Below are 26621 nucleotides of genomic sequence, written 5' to 3'. Positions count from 1 at the left end.
GCACTTGGCAGAGGACAGGAACACAGACCTGACCTGACACTCACCCCAGCTCCCTCCTTCCTGTGCTGGTGGATGAAGTTGCCACCCCTCAGCCAACTGGCTGCATCCTTGGACCCACGTGCAAGCACTCCCTATTCCAGCTTGTCCAAAGAGCACAGAAAACCTGGCTGTCAGGGCACTCAGCCTGCCTTGACTTAAGGGGTTTTGCCAGGAGATGCTCACAGAAGATGCTGAACCTGGCAGGTCCTGGGACCAGTCACTTTCCTGAGTTTTTAGGGGAAGAAAAGATCCCTTTCCCTCCCACACTTGGGCAAGAGACCCCATTTCCCTGGGAGCAGGGAAGAAGGTGTCAATGAGGAGAAGGAGCTGCCAAAGGAGCCACAGAGCCGAGCAGGAGACAGTCGGTCCCACCGTGCTGCCCGCAGAGAAGGACACTGACAATTCTGCAAATACCTTTAATGCACTTAGAATACACGGGAGGAAAAAAAAAATGTTAAGTGATTCACAAAAATATTACAAAAAGTCATGTGCAGGCAAAACACACCCAGCACTGCAATAACAATGTAAGAATTTACATTAGAAACTAATATAAAATATTTAAAAACCTCTGCTAGTTTAGCTTTCTGTTTTTGTTTTTTATTAAAAAAAAGGAGGAGGGGAGAGGGAAGAAAGGCCATCTACAAGGTACTGGTACACCGGCCACAGAAACACAGGCTCCTTCCAGCCCCGCTGGGAGTGTCCTGGGGCTCCTCCATCCACACGACCCCTGCGTCCACAGACCACACACACACACACACACACACACACACACATAGCTGAAGCACAGAAAAGTTCACCCCAGGGCTGCAAGGGCAACCCCAGAGGTCAGGGTTTGCTGTGGTCCCAGTCACCCATGTGTCCCCTGCCCTGGGAACCTTGCTTTGCTCCCATTCAGCACACAAAACAAGTAGTGTCCCCAGAGAGAGACAAAACCTGCATCCATTAAAAAAAAGGGAAAAGTTAGTGTGTCCAGCCTGGGCTGGACAAGAGAAGGGTTTTGAAAGAGTAAACTTGGGTTTGGAGCACAACCGTGGCCAAACTCACAGTACCAGGACTACAGGGCTGGATGGGTGCAAGGAGCATCCCAGTGTGGGGGCCAGGGCATCCCTACAAGCCCCTAGTGAGACGCTGCCTGCTTCCACGGGGCTGCAGATTCCCACTTTGGGGAAAGCCAAAAGCCCAGAGCTCCCCAGCCTGTGATCAGTCTCTACCAGGACGACATGGTCACTCACAGCCACCTCCCCTTCCTCAGCCCCTGTGCGTTTTGCATCCTGCTTGCTTCTGTAGGCAGACAGGCACAGGAGCCTCGTCAGCAGCACCACAGAGCCCTTCTGCTCCCATCCTGCTCGGGCATTGTCAACAAGCCGTGTCTGTGCAGGACCTACCGCACACGGTGACAGCTCGGGCCCTCCCACCCTCGCCGCTCGTGCAGCGCGGAGTTTCCGGAGCCGCACTTCTGCTGCAGTTGGGCCCCAGGGAAAGGAACAAAGGAGCCATTTTCATCTCCAGCCTCGTCGGGAGCCGAGGGAGAGGGCAAGAGAAAAGAACAGTGTTTGCAAAACACGACAATCGGCAGGAAATTTTCTTCTGGCTTTTTGAGGTTGGGTTTGTTTCTCTCTCTCTTCCTCTTTGTAAAGAGGGTAGGCACAGCATCAGGACAGTTTAAAAACAACCAGGCCCTGGCCAGCCACATCTGCCATGTGCAGCCCTTCCTGGGCTGATGATCCTCTCCTGCTATCAGGGCTCCACAAGCCAAATGGTGAACGATGCTGTGGTCTTCCAGCAAGGGAAAGGGACAGGGCAGCCCCTTCACAGCAGACTAGAAATGACGTTTGTGAACTGGTGTGCTACTTATGATGATTTTATGGTCTGTCTGTGACTTTAGGGGAAACAGAATCATGGTAGAAATGAAGAGGTGGTGAAGCATGATACACAACAGGTTCACTGCCTGAGAGACAAGTCAATACGGCACCACATTTAAAACACATTTGCAACCTCAGGCCTATTCTCCATTTGAAATTTTGGACTCATGTCAAACACAAGGGTTGAGTTTTTTTTGAAAGAAAAGAGAACAAGCAGACACTGCACAACAGAAAAAAAATGTTATAAAAATAGTATATTGAAACAGAGCTTGTTAGGTCGAGAGACTTAAACCCAGCTTTAAAATCTTAAGAGGTGAACCCATAGGCAAATGTGGATTTTGAGATTGCTTTGGATACAGTCTGGCTGCTGTGCAGGCTGGCATCTATTAATAGGGACAGATGCACAGAAAGGAATTCTTGGTTGCTCAACAATTCATCTGCCCTCGCAGCTTCACTCACAGGAAAAATTAAGGCACAATGTGTTCCCTCATAGGAGGGCAGTCACCCAGTCCCTGGGAGGTGGAAGGGCTCTCCTGGTGCTGGAACCCTTCCTCACCTTGCCCAGATGGAGCAGGGGCTGAAGCCCAAGACTTGATACAGTGGAGCCAGAAGGCACAAGGCCATGCTCTGGGCTAGGGGAAAACTGGACACAAGGGTCTCTCCCTGTTCTTCCTTTGGCCTGAAACTTTTCTCACCACCTGATGTGATGCTGCCTTGCTCTGGCTAGGTACAAGCTGGAAAAGCAGGACATGGACTCTGGATGCAAACCTAGGATGAGGGAAGAGCCAAGCATTGCTTTCAAGTGTTTTGGGTTTTTAAAAAAAGTATTTCTACTGGTCTCAGATGAAAAACAACACAACCCTTACTTCTCCCAAGACCATTTGATGACCTGATGGTGTAATTTCAAAAGCCATGCAAAAGCAACAGAATATTTAAAGAGCTTCAGAATGTAATTTCAAATCACTGTTGGCAATTCCACGTAGAGTAAAACCAATATACAGTATCCTCAAAGAATTAGACACAGCAGGCACCATCTATCTAAGCCACTGAAAATGTGGTTACAGCAGCTACAAGACTGACTGCTCTGCTCAGATCACACCCTACATACTTTAATTCTGAAATTATACATTCCTTGTCCTGTTTTTAATCAGAAATCGAGAGAGAGGGAAAGTAGCCCTGGCTTTTAAGACTTCTCCTGTTTCAGAATTGCTGTCACATGCTGGATTTTCAAGGCTCTTCATCTTTCCAAATATCTGAATTGACCTGCATTGCCAGATTTCTTCAAAAGAGAGAAATCCTGTACTCACTGCTTCTAAACTGCTTTCATTTCCATCCAGGTCACTGTCTTTAGCCAACACAAGCCTCACAGGTTTTGGTTCCATACAAACCTGCTTCAGGCCTTCTACACAATCGAGAAAAAAATCAGCACCAGTGGTCCTACCATCTTATCAGGTTTGGGCTAGAAAAACACTGTGGCATTTATTAACACCGATGACTTCCCTCTTTCGAACTACTTGCTCACTAAAATACAAAGGTTTCTTTTCCATTTCATTCACACACAGACATGTCCTCTTGCCCCAAGATGAAAATATCCAAACTTCACATCTCATTTACTTGCCAATGAGTAAGCCTTTGGCACAGTTGCAAACTTGATGTAAATTGTGAGGGGATGTCCTGTGGCTGCCCAGCTCTTCAGGATACTGAGTAACTGCAACGTTCTTACTCTCAGATAAATTGCTGAGAGGCAGTGAGGAGACCAGGGAGCTTAAGGGCTGACTTTCATCAGGTTCCCATAGTTGCTCTTAACAATAAGACACAGAATTCTATTTTAGCAATTATTTGTCTAATATTTTCCCCCTTACCTAAATAGGAAGATTTCACTTCCTTCCCTTCAAGCCTTCCCCCCTCAATTGTTATCTGGCTACCAGCAAAGATCTGTGAGAAAGTGTCTCAGAAATAGAGATTTCTGGCATGCCACCTGTTCATAACTCAAATACACAGAACTATATATAAATACATGACATGGAACAAAAATACACACACACACACACACAAGGATACTGGGTGGATTATCACATGCATTCAGCGTGCTCCCTCTGAAGTCAATGGAAACCCAGCCCAGAGCATCTGATGAGAGTAAATACAGTGAGGAAAACACTTGCATGAGAAAGGCAGAACTGGAGCACAAGCCAGCTCGGAGGAGGTGCTTTCCCTGCATACAGCACCAGATCCCTGCCGTGAAGGCTCCAAGAGTTCATAGGGCAGGAGGTCCCAAGCTTTCCAGATGTGTGTCAGAACCCAGAGAGGGTCTGATGGACTTCTCTCTGCCCCGTGCTGATCTCTGCAGGAATAGCAACAACTGACCTTCCAAATATCCCTTCTCCACCAAGATGTGGATTTTAAGCTCCTTTTAATGAGAAGTAGCATCTGGAAGCAAGGAAGGGCAGCCAGCATCGTGGCAACAGGCCAGCTCTGCTGCAGCACCCCCAGCAAGCTCGTACAAGAACATCCACGGGCTACTGTTGGATGGCTTTGGGACAAAATTGTAGTTGCTGCCCTTGCCTTTTCCCCACTGCCACAATTATCTGCCTGCCCATTATCGTGTGGTGGGACACTTGGGCACATCGTTTTTCAAGCAGGACTGGTAGGTTTTCATGCCACTTTCTCACCCACGCTGTCCCTTGCACATACATCTACAGTGCAGAAGGGATGCTTAGTGCTAACCAGGACAATGAAAACTGGCCAAGAGATCCCATGGATGAATGCAGCCTGTCACAGCACAGAAATCACTGGCTGGCACATGCAGATATCTGAAAGTTTGTTCTTTCACAGCAGGATTTTAAGATGATCCTCTGAGTTCAGACAAAATGACAAACTCATTTACATGTAAATTGCTTTCATAGCTTTGCAGAAAGGAAGGTTCTGCAGAGCAGTGTTGGACCCTGCATTTGGCCTGCCTTAAATTATAATATAAAAACAATTATAATAATACAAATACTACTTTGTACACAAAGCACGCCCTCTCCTGCAAACCCTGGCATACTTTGGTAGGTCCTACAGCCCTCTAGTCAATAGTCACCCTCTCTGCACAGAGAGACATTGAGTGACTTGCCTGAGGCCACAGAGGAATTCTGTAGCAAGTCCAAGGAAAGCTTTGTGGCTCCTAGCTCTGCTTCTTGACCAACATTAACCAGCCTCAAATATATGCAGAAAACATCAAAGCTGACTGTGCTGGGAAGAAATTAAATCAGAAAACAAACAGAAAACCAACCCCAGGGTACTGTGAGGCCTCCTGGACTTTGCTGTTTGATCAGGGGAGTTAAGTGTTAAAAGCTTTTGTTATACTTGTATTAGGATCACACAGCAACTGCGCATAAACCACCAGTTATCTTGTAGGCAGAAAGGGGTGGAAAGAAAGCTGCACCTCCCCTGACAAGGAGTGAAGAGTTGTCACCAAAAGACAATGGGCAGAGGAAGGCTGGGGAATATGCATCAGAAACACCCTGCAGCAGCAGCAGGGGGTAAAGCCTGCGGTAGGTTGCTGCAGGTATCCACAGGGCCAGCAGCTGATGCAGAGACACAACCTGGCACTGCAGAGACCGGCTCCTCTGCACACATTTTGCTCCAAGGAGGAAGCCGCAGGGATCTAGAGAGAATGTCTTTTCAAACTGGTTTTGATGCTTTACAGTTCAAACCCATCTGAAAGGAGGAAGGTCAGCAACAAGAGCCACCACAGCGAGGCTAGAGGGGAAAATGGAGCTGCACTAGGGTACAACCCTGCTGGAACAGGGAGAATAGTTGGCTTCATTGAGGCTAAGACTCCTTTCTGCTGTGCCAGAGAAGCAGAGATCTCCACTTCATATGCTTTCAAGCAGCCCCCTGATCCTGCAGAGCTGCTGAAGTTGTCCCTGTGAACAAACGATTCCTTCTAGCTTCTCAAATTCTGTACAATAGCAAGGAAAAAATACTTGACAGTATCTCTTTAAAGATAAACACACTGTAAACAGGAGATCTCCCCCGCCCCGGTAGCTTTCTTCCTCCTGCTTGTGCAAAACCAGAGGTTGCGGCCTTCTCTGGGGTTCAGGCACAAGGACAGGATGCATGAGAATAAAGTTGCCTCTGTTTGCAGTGATACCATAGCTAATAGCACCAAGACCAACATTTAAAACATGCCTAATTTGAGGGCAGGGAGGATCTGGATTTGTTTTTCTTGACTGAACTAGAAAGTTCATCTTTAAATCTGTTCAGCTTCAAGCATGTGAGCTTTTGGCCTCCTTTAAACAGGGGAAATACCATTCCATTTCTAAAAAGAAAAAAAAAATAGCACATGGAAGAACAGTTCTGCAGTCAGTAAAAGTTTGGCTAACAAAAGGACTCCAGAGTCACGTAAAGAACATTTAATCCATGGATTATAGGCTCGCACCTGGCAGAAATGTATGTGTAAATACAGGCGTGCGGAGTGTCTACACCCTGGGCTAAGGCAGAGGGGAGTTCTGCAGCTAGGAGAAGGAAAGGATTCTTACTACTAATTTTCATAGTTAAATATTTCTCACTCGCACTCACACATACGCAGGCTGCTCCCAGAGAGTTCAGCCTTGGGAAGGATAAAGGAAAGGGCTCAGTTCGGTCTGGGCTGGTGCTGAGTAGCTCCTCTTCTGTTTGCAGTGGTTGTGCAGCAAACTCTTTTTATTTGCAGGCAGAGTTTTTACTGCATTAATTATCCTGTGAGTCACTGGGTAATGGACAGTAACTTGGCTCTCCCAGTTGTTAGAATAGTGTAATTCAGCTCTAATGCAGTGGGTTGTCGAACACGGCATCTGGCAAGATGGAAACTTTCAGTTTCTTTTCAGGCCAGCTGTACTCCTTTGGAAGTTTAAACTGTAAGACAGTAAAGAGAACCAGTTAATGCATATCACTGAAATCTTCACAGAAAAACCAAAACTGTTGCAAAGGCGGGCAGCCCCATGTTATTATTATTTTTTAAAACAAGAGGCTGCTAAGAAAACATTTCCCCATCAGTATGTTTTGGACAGCAGTGGACATTAGATAATGTGGCCTGTCTCAGCTGCCAAAGTAAAGTTCTGAACTTTCAGCCCAAGTGCTGTTTATTTCGTCAGATGAATTTTGGAGGGTTTCTGTCCCCATCACTATTTCTCCTTCCCAACATCTCAGCAGTGTCTTGTTTTTTGGTTGTTTTTTTTTTTTTTTTCAGCAGAAATATCTTCCCTCCTATCTAACCATGTCCCTCTTCTTTCACCCAGCCCAGCCTCCAGAGCCCACATTTGCTTTAACGGGAGTCTTAGGGCAGCTTTCAAACCCCTGCTCGTTCAGAGTGGAAGGTAGGTGAGCCGTCAGAGCTCTCTGGTAACAGGCAAACCGTGCTGCCCTGGCTGGGGAGAGCCAATGTGCCTGCACAGCATTCCTGCTGCAGCCCTCCCACCTCTGGCACAAAGGCCTCACAGAGCCCTACAATGCCTTGTGCTCACACAGGCACTTGGCTGCTCAGGCTGTTTTGCAAACACTGGTTGAAAAACACAGAAGGGAGATTTTTTTGCCCCAGTCTGGTTTACACAGCACTGTCTGTGGCCAATGTTTCCCAAACAAGGCAAGTCCACCTGTCCCATGCTGATGTCCCTGCTTGGGCTAGGAAGTCACCCCAACATCAACCCAAACACAACCATTCAGGGACAGAGCTGCAAGGAGCCTTACCAGCAACCCTTCTCACAACCACATGACCAGTGCCCAAGCATTCACACAGGTCTCTCAAACACAGCTCTGGGGTGGGGGTGAAGGTGTGGGCTGGAATCTCTTAGGCCACAAATCTGCCCCATCCTGAGCTGAATGGCGACCAGTTCTGCATAGGCATTTTATGCAATCCCAGTGGCCAACCTGAGGACCCAAAACACATGGAGGGGATATCTCTGGAAGCCTGTTTGCAGGCTCATTTTGTTTTCAAAACTGTACTGCACCCAGCGTTGAACTGCCTTGCCCTATGATAATCTCTGACACCCTGATGGGACTCCCAGGGAAGAATCTTGTGGGGATCCAACACCACCAGTGACAATCTGCCCTAGAGGTGGCTAATTCAGAATGGTTATGGATACAGTGGTCCTCTATTAGGAGAGTCCTCAGACCCAGGCCAGCAGCACTATAGACTTCCCAGGGGCTGTTTGAATAAGAGAGCTGGTACAAGGGGACAGTGACCTGCAAATCATCATTCTTTCTCCAATTACTTGTGTTTCCTTCTGTAAGCACCCTGTTTCTGATGGGCACCAACACAGGCTCAGTGTGAGGTTCCTGCTAAAGGAGATCCCCTCCAGCTGCTGCTCCACAGCAAGGGTGTCTCTAACATGAATTTGCTCCTGACCTTGCTCCATTTGCAGCTGCCCATGAGGGCAACCTGCAGTTAGTATCCATTGACCTTAATATTCTGGTGGTTCATGGTATGTCCATGATCTGGGGGCACAGCAGGAGGATTCTTCAGGATAGAGGCTACCACAAACTCCTGTTCGTTATCCTCTAGGAAAAAAACAGCTCAAGTCCTATTTAAGTTGGTTTTTTTTTTATAATCTCAAGCCCTGTATATTGCTTGCACCATATAATCTACTGGCCCTGCACAGCCAAGGGAATTCTGAGTTACTGTCTAGGACATGTGAAAAACATGTAAAGATACTTAGATTATTTCACTTCATTTCACTTAACACAGGTGGTTCTTTATGCAGCGAAGGAAAGACTCCTCACAGTGCTTCATTCTACCACATGAACATCATCAGCAACAGTCAGGACTGCTGAGGAATGCTTTCAGTTGGCCCAACCCAGATCCTGCAAGTTACAAATCCTTGGAGGAATCTGGATGCTGAAAGATCACATTTCATCTCAAGTATTTTCCTTTTTATAAACAGCAGTGGTTCCAAAGCAATCCTCTCGGAGAAGTCATCCTTTGCATTTGTTTGTTTTTCACTTTTTAATTCAGCAAAGTCACTGTGAGTGGAGACCAAACACCCTGTTGCTGTGCCAGGAGCTGCCATGCTCTTTGCCTCAACAGACAGTGAAAGAACATGAGCTGTCCAAAGCCCTCACTAAAGGGCCTCCAAACCAAAGTGCTCCTGGGCTTCCATGTCACTAGCAAAAATGAGCTTTGGATTAGGTTTAACTGGATAAAAGCTGGCCTGAAAGTCACTGCACTGCCAGCAGCATGCTCCCCTCACTCACACAGTGAGGAACACCCTGGCATTAAGTCAACTCTGGATTAAACAATTAGAGCCCTGAGATTTTCCTGGGGGGAGGGGAGCAAAGCAAGAGATGGGAGGGCTGTTCTACAAGCCAAGGAAAGTTTCTTTAGAGTCTGCAGGGAGCTGTAAAAAATGGGATTAAAAATATTACATGTCATTTCTGCCACTGATCTTTGAAGTCAAGCAGAATATTTATATGGCATGCATGGGAGACGGGGTGTTAAATGTTCCCCAGGAAGAGATCACATGGCAGTGGGAAGTTTAGTACCAGCTTTATAAAGCCCCCCTGGCTGTTGCTGTAATGCTTCCAGACTGATGATGGTCATTCACACACCGTGCAGGGCCAGCAGGTGAAGGCCAAGTAGCAGATGTGAAACAGCCCTGCCTGCTTACCAAACCCACTAAAGGAGGCCCATACAACAGATTGTTCAAAAGTATATGTGCTACCACCACTTTCAGCCTTTCTGAAAGCAGGGAAGGTGATGTCCTAGGAGATGCTGGTGAGGACTACATCTATGCATGGAGGAAACACTGCCACCTGGCCCACGGGCTGAACTGCTTTCATATGGGGTGCTCAGATACCATGCTGGAAAAGATGCTGATGGAAACCAAAACACAGAGTCTCCCTTAATACCCATCCCTGTTTTGTATTTCTTGCAATCCCTTCTCTCAGTGCCTCAGTAGCTCACGGCAGATGTGAAGGCTTAGCATGGCCTGAAGTCTATGGATGGGGCAGGGCTGCAGCCTGCAGGCTGAGGGGAGGATCAAAGACAAGCTGCAGGACGGGCTGAGCTCTCTGGGACAGTACATGGAAGATAAAGGAATGATGCAGCCTTACTTCCTCTGGAGAATTCAGATCTTCTAAATCTTCCAGCATTCTCTCTACGAACTCTTCGGTCAATAGGATCTGCAAAGGAAATACAGTATTTTATGCTATTACACTCTTAGTTTTAGCTAATTGCAAGGAACAGCATGACTTCTGCACAGACCAGACTGTATCAACTCACTACTTCCCCTATGTCCTTCTTTACTGCAATACAAAGGTTTGAGGGCAAGGAGCTCCTAACTTTGTCTTCCACCCCAACCACTGAAAAAAATGTTGAAATTATACAGCAATCTTTTTTGACCCTCAATTATCTCCCTCGGTCTAAAATTAGAGGTTCAGCTTTAGACAGAAAGAGTGGGGAAGGAGGAAAAAGGGTCAAGTTGGAGAGACAGTGGGAGACAGCCACTTTCATCTGATCCACTGAAGTCAAGCTCACAGTTTAATCAGGAAATAGCAGCATAGGAAGAGCCAGAGATCCTTACAGAGCTGGTGCTCTGAGCATGGGGAAGGGCCTGACAGCACATTGTTCACATGAACAGATGCTGGGTATGGGAAGTGCTCCCAGAGGTGCCCACACAAGGCACCCCCATATTGTGATGGCACATGCCCATCCTGCATGCCTGTGCTGGGAAAGCTTTTGGCTCATCTCAGAGCTAGGCTGGCAAGCATGAAGCAGTCTAAGAAAACAGCTGCTGTTAAGTCAAAAGTCCTGGATGAGGACCACGACCCCAGCTCCATGGAGTCCCCCAAGTCATAGAAATAACAGGGGAAATTAGCCCTGGGAATTCAAGCAGAGGAACTCCCACCCTCTTTAAAAAAATATGTGATAGGCAAAAGCAAACACATCCTGCCCTCTTCACAACAGCCGCAAAGGCCAGAGCTCCAGGCAGGACAGCTGGTTTGGCACAGGAGCAGAGACGGCCGTGCAGGACCAGGCAAACATCCCCACGCAGTGAGGGGGCCTTGGAGCAGCATTCCTGGGAGTTAGGTTGCAGCAGCATCCAGTGGATTATTATTTCCATTTTAGCCTACAGGTTTGTTTCTTTCTCTCTGCTCCTCCTTTCCTTCCTCTGGTCCACCCTTTCCTTCTCTGGCATTACTTTCCATCCAGAAGAGCTCACCATTCCCATGCCCCCTTTCTCACCCTTCCTCTCCCTGTTCTTCCCAGCCATGAGCCCTGTGCTCAGAGAAGGGACTGTTCTAGCACCAAACAGTGGTGGAGCTAAGTGGCCAGTTGCACTGCTCTCCACCTCACATCTGACAGAGGGGTAGCCAGGCTGCCCCAATGCCCTGAAGGACTCCCACCTCCTGTGCCCACTGGCTGCTTAGGGCCAGTAACACCAGTGGAGAGCAAGTGACTGCCAAGATATCATGGGCAAATGGAAGCCTCTGGGCTCCATTTTGGCAACACATAAGCAGGACTATTGGACAGAAAGAGAAATGGAATACTCTTTCTTCTTTTGTTGGGCAAGAAAAGAGATCCAAAAATCATTAAATCCACATCTAAGGTGTCTGCAGTCCTCTCCCCTCAACATTGCCACACTGCTGCCACTATACACAGATTTCCTGGGGGATGACGGAACCACAACCTCCCCTCTCCACTAGATTCCCCTCTTCACTTAGCTTCAACCTGCAGCAGGCTCCAGGCCAGGTTTATGAGCAAGCTGCTCAGCATGAATGCAGAACACCTTTACCAGGCTTTTCTGATCATACCTCGAGCCTGAAAAAACTCTGCTTCAGCTTGGAGCCAGCAGCTTGCTGCTTTAGACAGGACTCTGCAACCTGGCACCAATCTGCAGACTGGCAAGCTGAAGAGCATTGCACTGAAACACGCAGTGCCAGCGCAAACTGCTGCAGTCTCCTTGCAGGGGCCTGCAACTCTTCTGCCTCTTGAACTGGAGACACTCATTTGCTGACTGTTTGCAGGAGGAGGGAGAAGTCTGTCCCAGTTGGAGGCAGGAGGGCAACCTGATCACTCAGCTCAGGAGGAAGGGCTGGGTGGGGAGCTGGGGCTCTGCACTGAGAGGATCACTTTCTGCGGAGGTGCAGTCTGCAGTGGGGTGAGGGAATGAGAACAATTTGGCAGACATCAAAATCTACAGAACAGCCGGAAAAAGGAGGAGGAATTGGTATTCACAGCAATCAGGCCAGGAGGAAATGAATATTCAGCCATCCACGGATGAGCAAAAATGCCAGAGGTTGGGATGGGTGAGAGAGCAGGAATGAGAAGCTGCAGCTTTGGCAGGGAGACTAGAAGACAAGCACAGCAGGAAGACCCCTGGGCACTCCCAAGGTGCCACAGGCAGGAGAGAAATGGAAGCCACGTGTGCAAGGCAGCCAGCTGCTCTGAGGCTGTAGGAAGACAAGACAGTGTATGCAGGAGTAAACAGCAAAGGGTGGAGAGAATGAAGGAAGGAACAGGTCAAGTCTTGGCTAGGGACAAACCTACATGGAGCATTGTGCCTAGAAACCGGGGTGCAATGCCTTAAGATGGCTGAGCCTGTCTACAGCTCACTGCCCTCTCTCACAGTGAATTTTGGTAATCCAGCTGAAAAAAAAGCACAAATTCCACTGAGGCACTGAGCTGAACTGGCTCCCTGCAAGGTCTGACAAGTGGAGCGAGACAGGAGACCACAGCTCAGCTCAGCTGCATTTGGGGGCTCAAATCGATGGCAGCCTGCTCTGTGCAGCACGTGAGGAAAGATCGCAGTTGCCTTCTGCGAGCCCTGCATGGACAGTAACTTTGGTGGACGGCAGGTGTCACAGGCTGCAGTGACAAACTGCTGCAGTGACATTCACACACACACTGTGTGTCTCAGAGCTTGTCCTTAACAGTCCAAGTTAGAAAAAAACCCACCCCAAATGCTACCACCCCACATTGCTGGGGCGACCTGCCTTCCTTCCTGGGGAAGAAGGGAGACTCCAAAGTGCAGGTGTAACCAAATGTACAAGCAGCTACGTCCCACAACACAGGAAACTGTCACTCTTGAGGTTCTCCTGAGCATGCAGAGGGAAGGCACGTGCCAGCAGGACACCAACTGCTTAAGAGGGCTTGGAAGCAAGAAGTATTGTCATCCTGGATTTGCGTCTAGACAAGATTTCTCCTGTTAGAAGTAACCCAATCAAAACGGCCCAAGAGCACTAATGCCCGTGCTAATACATAGGTCAGGCTGCCATCCCCACCTGCAATCAGCTAACCCACCTCCATGCTGGTGAGTGAGTCTTACAGAGAAGGCTGTAAATAAATCCAATCCTATCTCAGCATCCCTCGCTCACAGTATTTCACATTTCCAGTTCTTGTAGCATGCCTGCTCCTGCACAGTATGATACCCCATTACATTAACACACACGTTGTATGTGCATGATATTAAAGGTGACATTCCCAGCAAATAAACATGACAGACTGCCATTGCTCTAGGCACCTAATTTAATTTCCTCTGGGATTTAAACCTTAGAAGCTCAAATTAAACAAATAGGCCTCACTCACTTTATACTTCAGAACTGAATCTGAGTTTTCCTCTGATGCTGTTGACTGATCTTATCAACAGGACACTACACAGAGATCACAATGATGAAGCAGCTTATTCCCTTCCCAAAGGAAAACAGAGCCCCACTGTTGTGCTGCAGCCATGGGAAAAGCCGACACAATCTGGAGGGCAAACGAAGCCATTCCATGTGCACTGAACAAGCCTCTTCTCCCATGAAATCTCTCAGCTGGTGCTGAGGAAGCAAAGGAGCAGTCCTGAGCAGGTGTCCTGGGTGCTGCAGCAGCCCAGCCACACAGCACTGTGTTTTCACAGTCCTGTGCAAACAGCCAGCCTGCTGAAGCTGGTCACAGGGTGCAGCTCAGCCTGTGCAAGGGCTGTTTGCAGTATGAACAGTGAATGGCCCTGCCAGCCAGCTGCGGGTATCTGAAACAACTCATTGGGTGCTACACAGTCCTGCTTGCACCAGGATCTCCCAGACCTGACCTAGAGAGACCTGGACATGTGCAAAACCATTGCCAGCAGATCTGGATTCCATTTGCTCTGTGTTTTGTGGCAGTCAGTGATGCTTGGAAGACAGTAACAGCCAGAAGGTAAGTCCCTGTTTTCTATCACAGGTACCTACTGCACAACTGAAGTACAAAGTTTGGATTCTCACCACTTCACTAACAGCTGTAAGTGTCCAGACATGTTCAGAACACCAGACCAGGCTGTCTCATTCAGGTGGATGTGCTCAGGGAACACATGCTGTCTCCCTCTCGTGGCAAGACTCACCTGAGCTTGCTGAAATCTACTTCTTATCCACAGGGCTCACCTGCGGGTCACCTGAAGGAGTTTGTGTTGAAGCTTTCTGTGTTGAAGCTTTCATACCCATATCTGGCTGAGACATCTGTATCATGACTTGTTACAGGTACTCAGCTGCAGGTGTATGAAAACGGGTGAAATCTAAAAGTGTACACAAGATCTTGGGGTTCCAGATGAGTTCGGCTGACTTTGAAAGCACCTGGTGCTTAGTAAAACATAAAGACTTTATAGTCAGTTTACAGGTACCACTCCACAGTTAACACCCCATCTCTCACTATAGGGTTTAACACTGCCGTGAAGGATTGAAATTCTCAGCTCAGGAAAGGCTCCTGGGGACAGAGGTCACACCAATGTTGAATGCCTGGCACAGCTGGCAAGACTTTGATCAAGGAAGACTCTCAGAGGCTGAGCTAGGAATCAAGCTGCACCTCTGCCTGACTTAAGGAAACATGCTTTGCCCAGGGCAAGACACAAGTAAATGGCCCAGTTACACTGAAGCAGAGGCTTTCACTGATAATACTCAATTTTCTTGCCTACCTAGGAAGAACCAAACAATCACACACTTTGCCCTGCTGCTCTGTTTGCATTAAACACTGCAAGTTGCTTTTCTAGCCGGTTTATCAAAGAAAGAAAACCATGTTTTATTAGTTCTGGACTTAGTACAGAGCTGGCCTGGATGTCCAACCAGAGAAGGTGAGGACACATTGCAATAAACCCCTATGTAAACCACACCAAGCCTTGTAAGAAACTGTTCATCCATTGGGTGCTATGCCTGGAACAGGTGGGACAGTTGTATCCTAAGCCAAGTCATCTGTTACATCTGCAAATATCCAGCAACTTTTATGAGTCCTTTGCCCTGAAAATGTTTCAATGTTTCAGCTTAATTCTTGTTGTCAGCGCAGCAGTTCAGTTAAACTGTGTCAGCCTTTCCCAGTGAAATTTCCACCAACAAAATCCCCTGATGGGGGGGATTGTGTTGTGCCACAGGCACTCCCAGCCCACCTCTCTGCTCTCTCCTTGACCTGGCTTCTTTGCACTGCTTTGCTCACGCTGCGAGTAGTTCAGGGCAGAGGTCTTGTCACCTTTTTCTATGTCAGGCCAGCCCTGACACTGTCTGAAAAGGCCACCTTGCTGCCTGAATCCATCACAGCTCTCGCTACAGCCTCAAAGGTACCAGTGTTGAAACAAACACCTCTGATGGGAAATTCCACTGCTGCTCTTCCAGGAGATTCACAACCCCCTTGTAAAAGAGAAACATCCACTCACAGATGCCTCAGGGAGCCTATTGCTTCACACCATGATGTTACACTCCCAGAAGAGGAAATATGGAATGACACTGAAAGATTTTGACCTTGTGTGATCTTTTCATGACATTCTCAGTCACAAGGTTGGTCCTGAAGACCTGAGCTCCTTAGAGCCCAGACTGATGAGATCTACCGTGGAGACAAGGCTTCTTTGATTCAACACCTAAAATTTGGCTCAGCTGGGGAAAGGGCTGGCAAGGAAGCCAAGACAACAGGCAAATCCAATTGTTTCAGAGAAAAAGCAAAGGAAGAACAGGCATTTCAAGGAATGCACTAAGTGGGTGGAAGACAACCTACACAAAGTAGCCAAAATCAAAGTCTCCTTTGAATGGCAAGGGAGGGGTATTAGGTGGCAGGATAGACAGTCAGTCAGATTAAGAAGGATGAAAGAACCTGACTCATCCAAAGCTAGCCTGGACAAAGTACTAGAGAACATGCTGCAGGAGAGTTGACATTGGGAGGATCATCATGTTCTAACGGTGCATTTCTATCCTACATTAAATGTCTCATTCAGCTGTGAGGGGAAAGAACACAATGCAGTAAGATTTTGGGGAGTGTTTGGGGCACACAACAAACTTGCTGGAAAACTGCTAGTTTAGATTTCTAAGACCTGCTCAAGAATTTGGGAAGCCACTCATTCTAAAAAATAATTTCATGAGTAGACACAAAATACTGCTTTGGAGAAGAGCAGGCTGTAGTTGTACACAACTCAAACCAGCTTGTGGGTGTTCCTAAATTCGCCACGCCAGGAATAACACATCTATTCAAATGTGGGGAGACCAAAAATCAAGCCTATGTCTTCAATATAGGACATGACCCATAGCTACCACTTACAAGTGAGCATCTTCAGCATCAGAGTAGCTCTTTCAAATGTTGCTTTGACCCTCCATTGCTGCCATTATGCCAATGTGCATAAATGATTTAACATGTGGTCTAGCAGAGAGAAGAACCAGATGTGCTCATTTCCAGGGGAATGTCCCGACTCTACCGGAACAAAGTCATTCTCTTGTGCACTCTGTCTCTGTGACTAATTCAGTGTTTTATATGATGTGGAACAACTCCAATTGGAAGAGCTGAGGAAGAACCAAAATATCCTATAGTTGTGGTGCCCATAAAGCAAAGAAGTAGAAATAGGGGTTCAAATTAAAGAAAAGAAATTAAAGTACAAGTTTCTCATACCCTATGCGAGCATTATATCCCTTAATTATTGATTAGAGAAAGCAAACTTCTAACACCTCCAGCTCTTTTCTGCAAAACCAGATTTTTTTTCCCTGTTTTTATTAAAGAAAACTTTCTTATTTCTTATTTCTGGTTTCATTCAACATAAAAGGATTTTATTTCAGCTTTTGGTCTCTTTAAGGCTTTTGTTTCAGCAAGAAAAACTGAAAATATTTAAAGATTGGGCTCAGTCTGATCTTCTTTCCCAGATTTTTCACTTAGGTTGCCAAACCAAAAGAATGGATCATCCCCCATGACCCTGCTCACAGTAATCCCCTCTCTGCTGTGACTGCCAGCATAGATAGCACATGTTGATAGCTCCTGCATGCTGGATGCTTCCCACGGCTTCCATGTACCTATCCTGCCTACAGGCACATTTAACATTTTCTATGAAAGGTTTGACCTTGCTGTCCTAAGCCTCAACTTATTTTTCCATTTTTGTTTTTGATTTTTTCTAAAGGAGAAAAGTAATTGAGAGAGTTATTATGGAAAAAGTCTATTTTGACAGTACTAGCAAATTCATATGATAATTTTGTTGGCATGAGAACAACCCCTTATGAAAAGGGTGATGAAGATTAGCAAACGAGTGCTCTGGAGGATGAGGGAAAGTCTTTCTCCTGATCATAAAAATGCTTTGCTAAGTCAGAAGTCTCTGAAAGCACTGTTTGCCCATAGCCTTTATGAGAAATGAAGAGTCTTTCTTCATGGAGCACATCCCAGCCCAGGGCAGCTCTGCCCCAAAATAGGGCAGAGGTAGTTAAGGAGTGATTTTTCCTCTAATCATTCCTCTGAGAGGTGAGGGATTGCTATGTCACCAGGCACATCAGGACTAATAGCAGGGAAACTCTCCAGCACTCTTAGTGTTTCTGCTGGAAATCAGACCATGTGGAGGAGGAGGAGAAGGAATTTTCCATCTTGAATGAAGGGGAGGAGAGGAAAGCAGAGACGGGCCAGGATGAGGGGAAGACAGACACACAGAAAAACAGGATGAAGGACAGATCAGATGCCAAAGCGGGGGACAACAAAGGGCAAGGGGTCTAGAGAACCCCATTTCCACAGCCTTAACATCCACATGCTGTCAGATGGACACTGGAAACCTACTGGCAAGGGAGGCAAGCAGAGGGCCCCCCAGCTGTGCCTGGTGCCATAGGATAACACCCCACTACTGCTGTGAGCTCTTCAGCTCACACAGAGACACTCACATTGTGCTGAGAATCAGGGGGTGCCAAGTGCCAATGATCCATAGCCTCCACCTGCCTAACAGGATTAGTCCCAAACCCAAGTAAATTACCTGGAAAAAAACCCTCTGCACTCAGAGACGAGTGACGCTGGGCAAACAAAACTTTGGAAACTGCTGCACAGAAACTATGCCACGTTAATTTGGCCCCAGCATGTCTGCCTCATGAAACAAATCTGTAATCACAGGATCACCTGCAGTTTTTCTCCAGCAAGACCTCTGCCCTGCTCAGTCCTCAGGATGGTTCTGCTCACTGAATGCAGCATTAGTCATCATTTCTTTTCATTATCATTCACCTTGTTTCCCCATTCTCTCCTACTCTCTTCCCCTTTATTTAGTATGCTCCATCCAACTACTGCCAGCATGGATAACATTGGAAGTACCTAATCTTACAGTCCACCAGTCTCTCAGCCTCTGATGTGCTTGGCCTCACATTTCTGCAAGGCAGGGAAGTGCTCCCCTCCATACAGAAGATGGGGAATAGAGGCTCAAGGAAGTAGAGACTTTAAAGTCACAGAGAAAACCTGCAACAGCAGGAAGCTGAACATTGGTCTTTGACCACAGCTCCCAGGCTGAATCCCTGCCCCAGAGAAATCCTTTCTCTCTCCTGACCTGCAAGAACAAATTTTAATCTCTTCCTGAAATTGTTTCTGCTGTTTATCTGTGCAGCTGGAATGCCTGGCAAGCACTGAATCCACTGCATTCTTCACAAGAGGACTGGAAGAATGTTCTTCTGAACAGACATAGGAAAATGAGTGAAGAAAACATTGAATCTGAATGTCTACTTCTTGTGAGTGCCCATATCAGACTTGCAGATCCCTGTCTTCCAATCCACTTAGTCCTGTGTAGCACAGAGGTATGCACAAGGGAATTCCTCCTGACCTCCTCTTGTTGCTGGGAACACAGATCAATCTTCAGGTCTTGAGCTGGGCATCCAGAAAATGAGGAAGACAAAGTCACTTGCCAGGTGAGAACATTTTATCTTAAGACTCTGGAATAAGAGTAGTAGAGGCAGGAACAGGACCCAGTTCTCCAGGGCAACATTTAACAGGCTTCACTGTAAGACTACTGTGATTTTTCTGCAATTACCTGCCTCATTCATTACACACTTGCCAATTTTAACAAATAAACAAAGTGAAAATCCTACAGGAAAGAGTCTACTCCATGCTCCTGATTCATCCCCCAAACACACTGCATCTCTGTGCAGTGAATGAGGCAAGCACACTCTGTTAAAAATATGTATGATTCTTCAATTAGACACTGCATTGAAATATACATGTGTAACAGGGGCAAGGCTAAAGTGCAGAGATATTTCTTACATTCTGTGTGCTAGATTTTACAGTTAACGAGGACTCTTTAACTATAGGTTTGTTTTACTGCACTGTAGTGGCTTGTATGTCAGAGTCTGCAGTAGCATCTGATTCGTAATATGTACGTTGCACATGATCAAAGGCTTGAATGTCATCTTCTTGCCTAGAACAATGACTGCCTAAAGCTGCAGGAGCAGAAATTATCTAAAGGTAGAGTTAAACAAACCTCCTTCTCCCCTCTGGGGAGAGTAAGCAGCCCAGGTGAGCAAGGCAGGAAGGGAGAACAGCCTGCTTTGTGCTAGACAGGCAGAGAGCTCCACATAAAAGCAGAGGAGCTTTGCAGAAGCATGTCCTGACTCCCATCGCTGGAGACTTAATGATGGTAATTCCCAAAGGATGATGCATGCTGACAGGCTTTGACACAAACTACCCCAGGATAATATTAATATGTATTAAAGGCTCAGGCAACTTTATTGGGACGGGCTTGATCAGTAACACATTTCAACAGAGCGTCTCTATCATCTGTCGGAACAAAAGTAAGGGAGGGAGAGAGAACACACGCACAACCTCACCTTGCTTTGGGAATGTTTTAGAGACAAACAAGGTCAATCTGTGATGAATTGCACATTTGGCACAGCTCAGATGTTGGACCAAGGACGCTCCACCACAAATACGAATGTCACTGTGGGGCAGTTTATGTTAGAGTCTGTCTGCATGATCAGCATCCTTAACCCTCCAATGTGGTCCAGACACCTCCTGCACAGCCTTTCCCTGTGCATCTGGAACATCTACCCCTTGGAAAGCAGAGAAGAGGTGCTTAGGAGGCAATGTGGGGGCTTTGCAGTCACAGCACTGAAGGAAGGGGGGAGTGGAAGAAAGAACCGCAGAAGCCTTTGATCATGTGTAATGTTAATTCAAGTGTTACACATCAGAGACTTTGCCACAGTAACTAGCATATAAACAGTAGTCTAGTGTTAACAAGGAGGACTTCTTGAATATGTTTGTACATTTCTGAGTAAAAGCAATTTCCCTATTCAACAATACATGACATAGTGGAAGGAGTTCAGAAATAAACCAGCCTAACATGCTTAGACCTTTAATAGAATTTAGCTTCTTAGAACTAATTAAATGTTACTTAAATGAAAAAAAAAAAAAATCCAAGTACTTGGGAAAGGTGCCAATTTGACAGCTCTGGAGAATGAAATAATCTAATCATCCCCAGAGCACGGGCAGCAGCAGGACAGGCTTCCCCTACTAACATGCCTAAAACGTGACCTGGAAAGACTGTTGATAGAAATGGGGCGTACAATCTCTCTGGTCTAATGACTCCTTACTTTTTCTGCTGAGACTGCAAAAACAGTTCCCACTGAGTACCAGCTGTGGTGGTGATATGGACACCTGTCTGGTCAGAATGGTGCTGGCACATGCCAAACTCCTGTCATCTGCTAACCCTCCACCAGAGCCCAGTGACTCTCAGCTCATTGCTCAGCCTGGGCAGCGGGGGCTGATAGACAGCAGCTCTCGGGCCTGTCCCACCTTGGACACGCTCCACTCCAGCCCACAAGATGTAAACAGGAGGTACTGTGTTTAGTCTGCAGGTTTGGGCTCTCACTGCACCAAAACTTACACTCAAGAGAAGTCAGTCTCTGGCTGCTGCAGAGTTGAAGCTGGGATTTTTAAGGCTCTTATTTCTACCCTAAGAGAGGGAAACAGTCCACAGGAGGAAAAGCCTGCCATGTTTCCTCTTCTCCACAGTAATTGTCTTTGCAACATGCCCCTGTATTGCAGTAATGTGCTTTCAGCCACCAATTCTCCTTGGAGCTCTTTGCTGTGCCTGGGGTCCCAAGCAAGGAAGGAGGCAAATCCTCTCTGGGCCTTGCTGTGAAAGCTTAGCAGGGCTTGCCAACTCAGCCAGCCCAGGCTGCAATGGATTAAACCAAACACAGCTCGCCTCCTTGGAAATTTTATGCACCACAACTTCTTTTACTTCTGAAGCAAAGCCACATGAACCTCCCCCTCCCTTGCTCCCAACACCACAAGGAATGGTTGAGCATGGATCAAGTCTTCCCCTGCATACTAAGCCAAGAGTCTCAGACACTCCCACATCTCACAACCGGGTGCTACTCCTGTTGTCCCAGGCTGCTTTTGGCCTCCCTTCCTCCCCCCTTCAGCTTGTCGTCCTTTGTACACAACACAGGACAGGGAAAGGGCCAGCAGCAGGGCTGGTTGTCAGACAAGAAGATCCAATACATTGGCCTTGTGTAGGAAACAAGCAAGGGAACTTGCTTCTCCCCATCACCTGAGCCAGCAATTCTTCAACTTTCCATGCCATCTTCTCCAAAAATCTTGCACATTTTTCAGCACCAAAATAAGAGACATGAAAATAGCCAGGTTCATAAGAGTTAACATGTCTGTATGGTGACATAATGATTGCCATTCTTCTCTGTTTAGAGGTTACCTGACTACTCTACACATCAATATATCTCAAGATGTGATGTAAATGCAAACACACACTCATGTTTGGAGTTAATACAGTCACAAGATCCTGTGTATCGTGTGTTGGCAAGCACAGGAACCAACAGCAAATGACCCACCCTTAAACTTGACTCTTTGCTGTTAATCATTATAGGAGCATTGCACTTTCCAGTCAGAACAATCAAAGAAGGCTCTTTGAAAATCCCTACACGAGATGGTTCTGGCTGAGATCAGTTCCTTTACAAGTCACACAGATTCCAAGGTATGATGTCCTCCAGACGTACAAATGCAGCCTGCAGAATGCCTTGAAAACAAGTCATTGGAAAGCTAACTGCAACACTGCAATGCTGAAACAACCCCCTGTCTTCAAAACAGAAGGGGAAGCAGGAATGCCACAGTGAAAGCAGAGATGTACTGCACACATAGTCCCTCAGAAATGGGCTTTTCTGCATTAACACATTCCCTCAAGATTTTTTTTTCACAATATGCTTATAACCATAAAGAAATTCAAGGATAGAACAGTGCTACACTGTCAGATCATTAGTGCATCACTGCTCTAGGGCTGACCCTCAACTCCAAGCAGATGGGGATTTTCCAGGGAAAATCTGTGACACCAAGAACATGTGGGTGCAAAAATGTGTGGGTGCTTCAAGCAACCACAAGCTTTTATCAAAGAATCAATAGAAAAGAGCTAAAACTGAAAGGCATTGCTCTCTGTGCTGCTCTCCCATTAGGGATGATGTCAAACTGAGATCTTGGTTCTGCAGGATCACAGTCCCACAGCTTTCTAGCTCATCTGCCCTGTCTCCATTCTTGTTTAGGTCATTCCACTCTGCCTCCCCAAATTCCTTTCTGGAAAAAATCAAGAATAAATACAGCCTGTAAAGTGTTCACCAACTTCAGGAAATGGATACTACTGTATTCACAGATTATGTCTGAATTTTCCAGTCAATTATCTTTTTGAGTTCCACTAATATAAATAGCAACATTTCACCATTATTTTTTGAGGCCATAATTACTGAAAATATTGTGCAAGAGCTATGAGAGATGGTGCAGCAGAAAACACAGGTTTGTTACACTTTTAAACAATATAAGCCCTTAGCAAGATAATTTTTAGGTCACAGTAAAGGAGGAAAGAGGAAAACAGGAGATAGGCTTTCTCACTTGTAACCAAGGTCCGTGGGCTGCATAGGGGTGCTCCTCTGTAGCAAAGGCTCCTTCTACTCCTGTTGATACAAATGTGATTGCTGTATCTCCTGTAATACTTTTATATGTAAAGTGCCGTCCATGTAAGAGCCTCCCCCTGGGGAAAGAAACACATGTGCATGAGTTGAGAGGGCATGTGCAGCATTCAACACAACAATGGAGATACATCACTACTGTTTCTGCCATCAGCATGGGAAACTATTTTGAAGGCAGCAAATATTTATTTTTCAGGAATATAAGAATGGTTTGCTTCAAAGAGCAGGTGATAAGCCTCCTTCTGAGGCAGGGAGCTACCCCTCATCTTCCTCCTTAATCTCAGGACCTTGCTACAGAGCTAGAATACATCTAAATCCCACTTCATGCCTATCCCCATGATGAGGTGCTGATGTATATAAAGGAGGGGACAGATGGAAACTACAGAAGAGACTCCACATCGTGTGGGAATGTGAAGATGCACTTCTAAGAAGGCTCATTTCTGTGACAATACCTAGTAATCAATTGTCCTGGTGTTTGACAAATGTCACCTGTATTATTAGGCCAATAGAAAACACACATACACAACCATATACAGTATTACTTCCCTTTTTTAATTCAGTGCAAGGGAAAATCATGGCTCTGGTATTTTGGCTCAGAGCATCTGTGACAGCCATGCCTGGCTTCTAACATGCAAGAGGGAAAGCTCTAGGTAATATATTTAGTGCCTACCAGAGTCACAGTTGCTTGGTGAGTTACTGCTGGTCAGATGAGCTAACTGATCAGGACAGACTGTTCACTCATTTGTGATGTAAAATAAAATATGTTTGCATTAACTTTCCCATTGGTTTCTCCACAGGCCCAGGCAAGTGTGCACCTGCTGCTGATAACTCTGATACTACCAACATGTAACTCATTAAGCAAAAGTAACTCAATCACCTACAATCATTTGTCCTGACATGACAGTTCATCTTTATCTTAAGATACTAGAACATTTGCGCAGGGATTTTTAAAAATAATGCTGGCTGAAATTATGGAAAACTAGAAGCCACAGATATGCACAGACTGAACCTTCAAAAGAAAATGTGTAGAGTATGCACACAATGTGTTGCTCCTTCAGTCATGTGACACAATTTGTCTAAAACCCACACTTGTATGCATAAACTGATTGCAAACAGGTTTTGCACAACCACTTATCTGAGTCTGTAAGTCAGAATGAATAACTTAAGGGATTTCTTTGACAGAGTATGTTAAGACATCCCTTCTTTATCACAGGGTTGCTAGATTATACTAATAAAAAAAACCCTATACTAACCCTGTCCTGCTTCAGCACTCAAAAGACACTGGAGGACATAAAAAGAATGAGAAACAATCTTAACGTGATGAGCACAGAATCATGCAAAGAATCATCTGTTTCTAATGTGTTTTGGCAAAATATCTAAGCTCCGGCCTTTACAGACCTATTGCATGCATGTCTGTATGGTGAAACAATGCCACAAGGCAAAAGCAGCATGTTAGCACAGGCTGTGGAGGAGGATGGCTTCACTCACCTTAGACAGAGGGGGATGAGCGCTCCGGACTCCTGGTTAAATTTCAGGTGCACACTCTCCAGCTGTCTTGTGCGGATCAGCTCATGAGGAATGATGGCTGCTGAGCTCTCGCTTTCCAAACTGTCCTTACGGCTTCTGAGAGAACAGACAAAATGCACATATTCAGGATTCCAGTACTGTGTGCTATTGTGATTGCAAATATGGAAGGATACAGGGAAAAACTGTTATGAAGACAAAGACACATCTGAGTTTTCACCACTCCTGCAGAGATACAGCCTCACTCAGACTATCAGTCCCAGCATGCAGCTCTTCACCTTGATTTGACAACCTAGGATCTGAATCAATGCATATACATGGTCCATCTCCTCCCACTATAAAAAAAAAAACAACCAAAAAAACACAATTCTGGAAAGAACTGCAGCAAAACTAAAGTCTCCAAAACTCCAAACACTATGAAATTATTTGGAAGAATTACCAGGTGTGTCCTTCCTCCTACTTTTGCTTTATCTTCAGGATTTTTCAGGCAGAGGCCCGGAGGAAAAGACTTTTCCAGTCCTTTGTGGCTTTTTTTGCACAGTTCAACCAAAAGGCTTTGAGAATCTCCTGTTTCCACCAGCATCAAGTGCAACAGCCAAAAGACAGACTCTCCATGTGACAAATAAGAGATTCACAGATTCTTCTCCCTTGTAAGTCAGGCTGCTTTAGGACAATGGTAACTTTACTTTCTTATTCCTTCATTTCTGCAAGACCAGCATATTCTGAAGCTACAACACGGTTATTTTGTTTCATGACTATGTTGTTTCATGCCAGACCAAATCCTCTAGATAATAAAACGATCTACCTCAAAATACTTGACTATAAACACTTTATATGTTCAAAGAGCATCAGCATAATCCCATACTTGACAGTCTGGAACAAAGAATAAAGGACAGGATTGGTCATGACTTTATTGGATGACATGGACTGATGAGAAGTGTCTGATAAGGGATCTATATTTTTGTCACCTGGCATTCCACAAGAATTTAATAGAGGTAAGACTTTGTGAAGATAGTTTTTACAGTACAGAATCACCAGAGGAGAGGGACAGGGAAAGCAGGAGGGCACTGAGATTCCACATTGCCATGTATCTCCATTGTGCCACAAGGATCAAAAGCCAAACAAGGCTATCAAGCTGTGGCTCTATTTGAGAACACTGTTAAAACAAGCCTGGATCCCTTCTCCATCCAAGCTGAACTGTCTTCAGTGTACATCTGGAAATGATTGTAAAGAATCAGCTTCACCCTCGTGAGCTGACCTAGATGATACCTTTACTTGATTTTACCTTTGAGAATTGTCCCAAAATTACTCTCACCAGCCACACACATAGTAGTGCAGTTCAGTGGGAATTCCAGTGCAGATCAGCTTGTTGCTTCTGCCAGGTCACCTAGTCCCACCTGAGGTGGAAACAGCCTCCTACCTAGTCCCTTCGCCCATGCTGCTGAGCTGCCCACTCTGAAACAGCTAAACTCTGATATCTCATGGTCCAACCTTCAAATACACTACATGGCCAGCTCAGAGACATTCAGAAAAAAGACACCAGAGCAGCTCAACTCTCTGCAAGATAAAAACTATCAAAACATGCCCTATCTTCTTCTTTAGCAACACACAAAAGTGGTAATGTATCCAGCAAGGACATGGTACACCAGCATACAGCTTATGCACAGGGTGGGCTGGGGGACTGAGAGTCAGCAGAGTGTCAGTTTAGTGGGTTAACCCTGAAGCAAAGACACAACACGCTTTGTAGTATATGTGTGGCACTTAAAGTTGTATTTAATCTACTTCAGCAAACATTTTATAGCTCTTTCTAGGTGGGGTCTTCAAAGAGTGGAACAGGCCAGCATTTTTCAGGCTGATTACCTGAGAAGTGCAGTTACAGTTGATTAATGATCAGTTGACCTTAAGCTAAGCTTTGTCTCAACTTCCTTATCAGATCTTATATACACAGTGAGCTGTGGGAAAGTCAGCCTGTGGTCTACAGCTTCCAATCATTCATCAGCCCCTACCAAAAGGGTCAGCCATTAGCAACGCATGATTTTCAAGCAAACTATAAACTTGCACTCC

General features: G+C 46.0%; 1 protein-coding gene across 2 annotated transcripts in view; it reads right to left on the bottom strand.

Annotated features, from left to right (window-relative positions):
• Positions 1–441: 441 nt before the first annotated feature.
• Positions 442–26621, bottom strand: part of SUFU (SUFU negative regulator of hedgehog signaling) — an 89356-nt gene continuing 63176 nt past the window's right edge. For both annotated transcript variants that reach the window (XM_030276312.4, XM_030276313.4), the window contains exons 9-12: positions 24522–24656; positions 22957–23095; positions 9972–10040; positions 442–6779 (exon numbers count right to left, since the gene is read on the bottom strand). In XM_030276312.4, coding sequence (XP_030132172.1) covers positions 6690–6779; positions 9972–10040; positions 22957–23095; positions 24522–24656 — 433 coding nt within the window. In that variant the 3' untranslated portion in view covers positions 442–6689. The remainder of the gene's footprint in view (positions 6780–9971; positions 10041–22956; positions 23096–24521; positions 24657–26621) is intronic.

Source organism: Taeniopygia guttata, chromosome 6 (assembly GCF_048771995.1).
Source record: "Taeniopygia guttata chromosome 6, bTaeGut7.mat, whole genome shotgun sequence".
Taxonomy (NCBI): Eukaryota; Metazoa; Chordata; class Aves; order Passeriformes; family Estrildidae; genus Taeniopygia; species Taeniopygia guttata.
The sequence above is the reverse complement of the archived record's forward strand: the minus strand, read 5'-3'. Positions and strand labels throughout refer to the sequence as shown.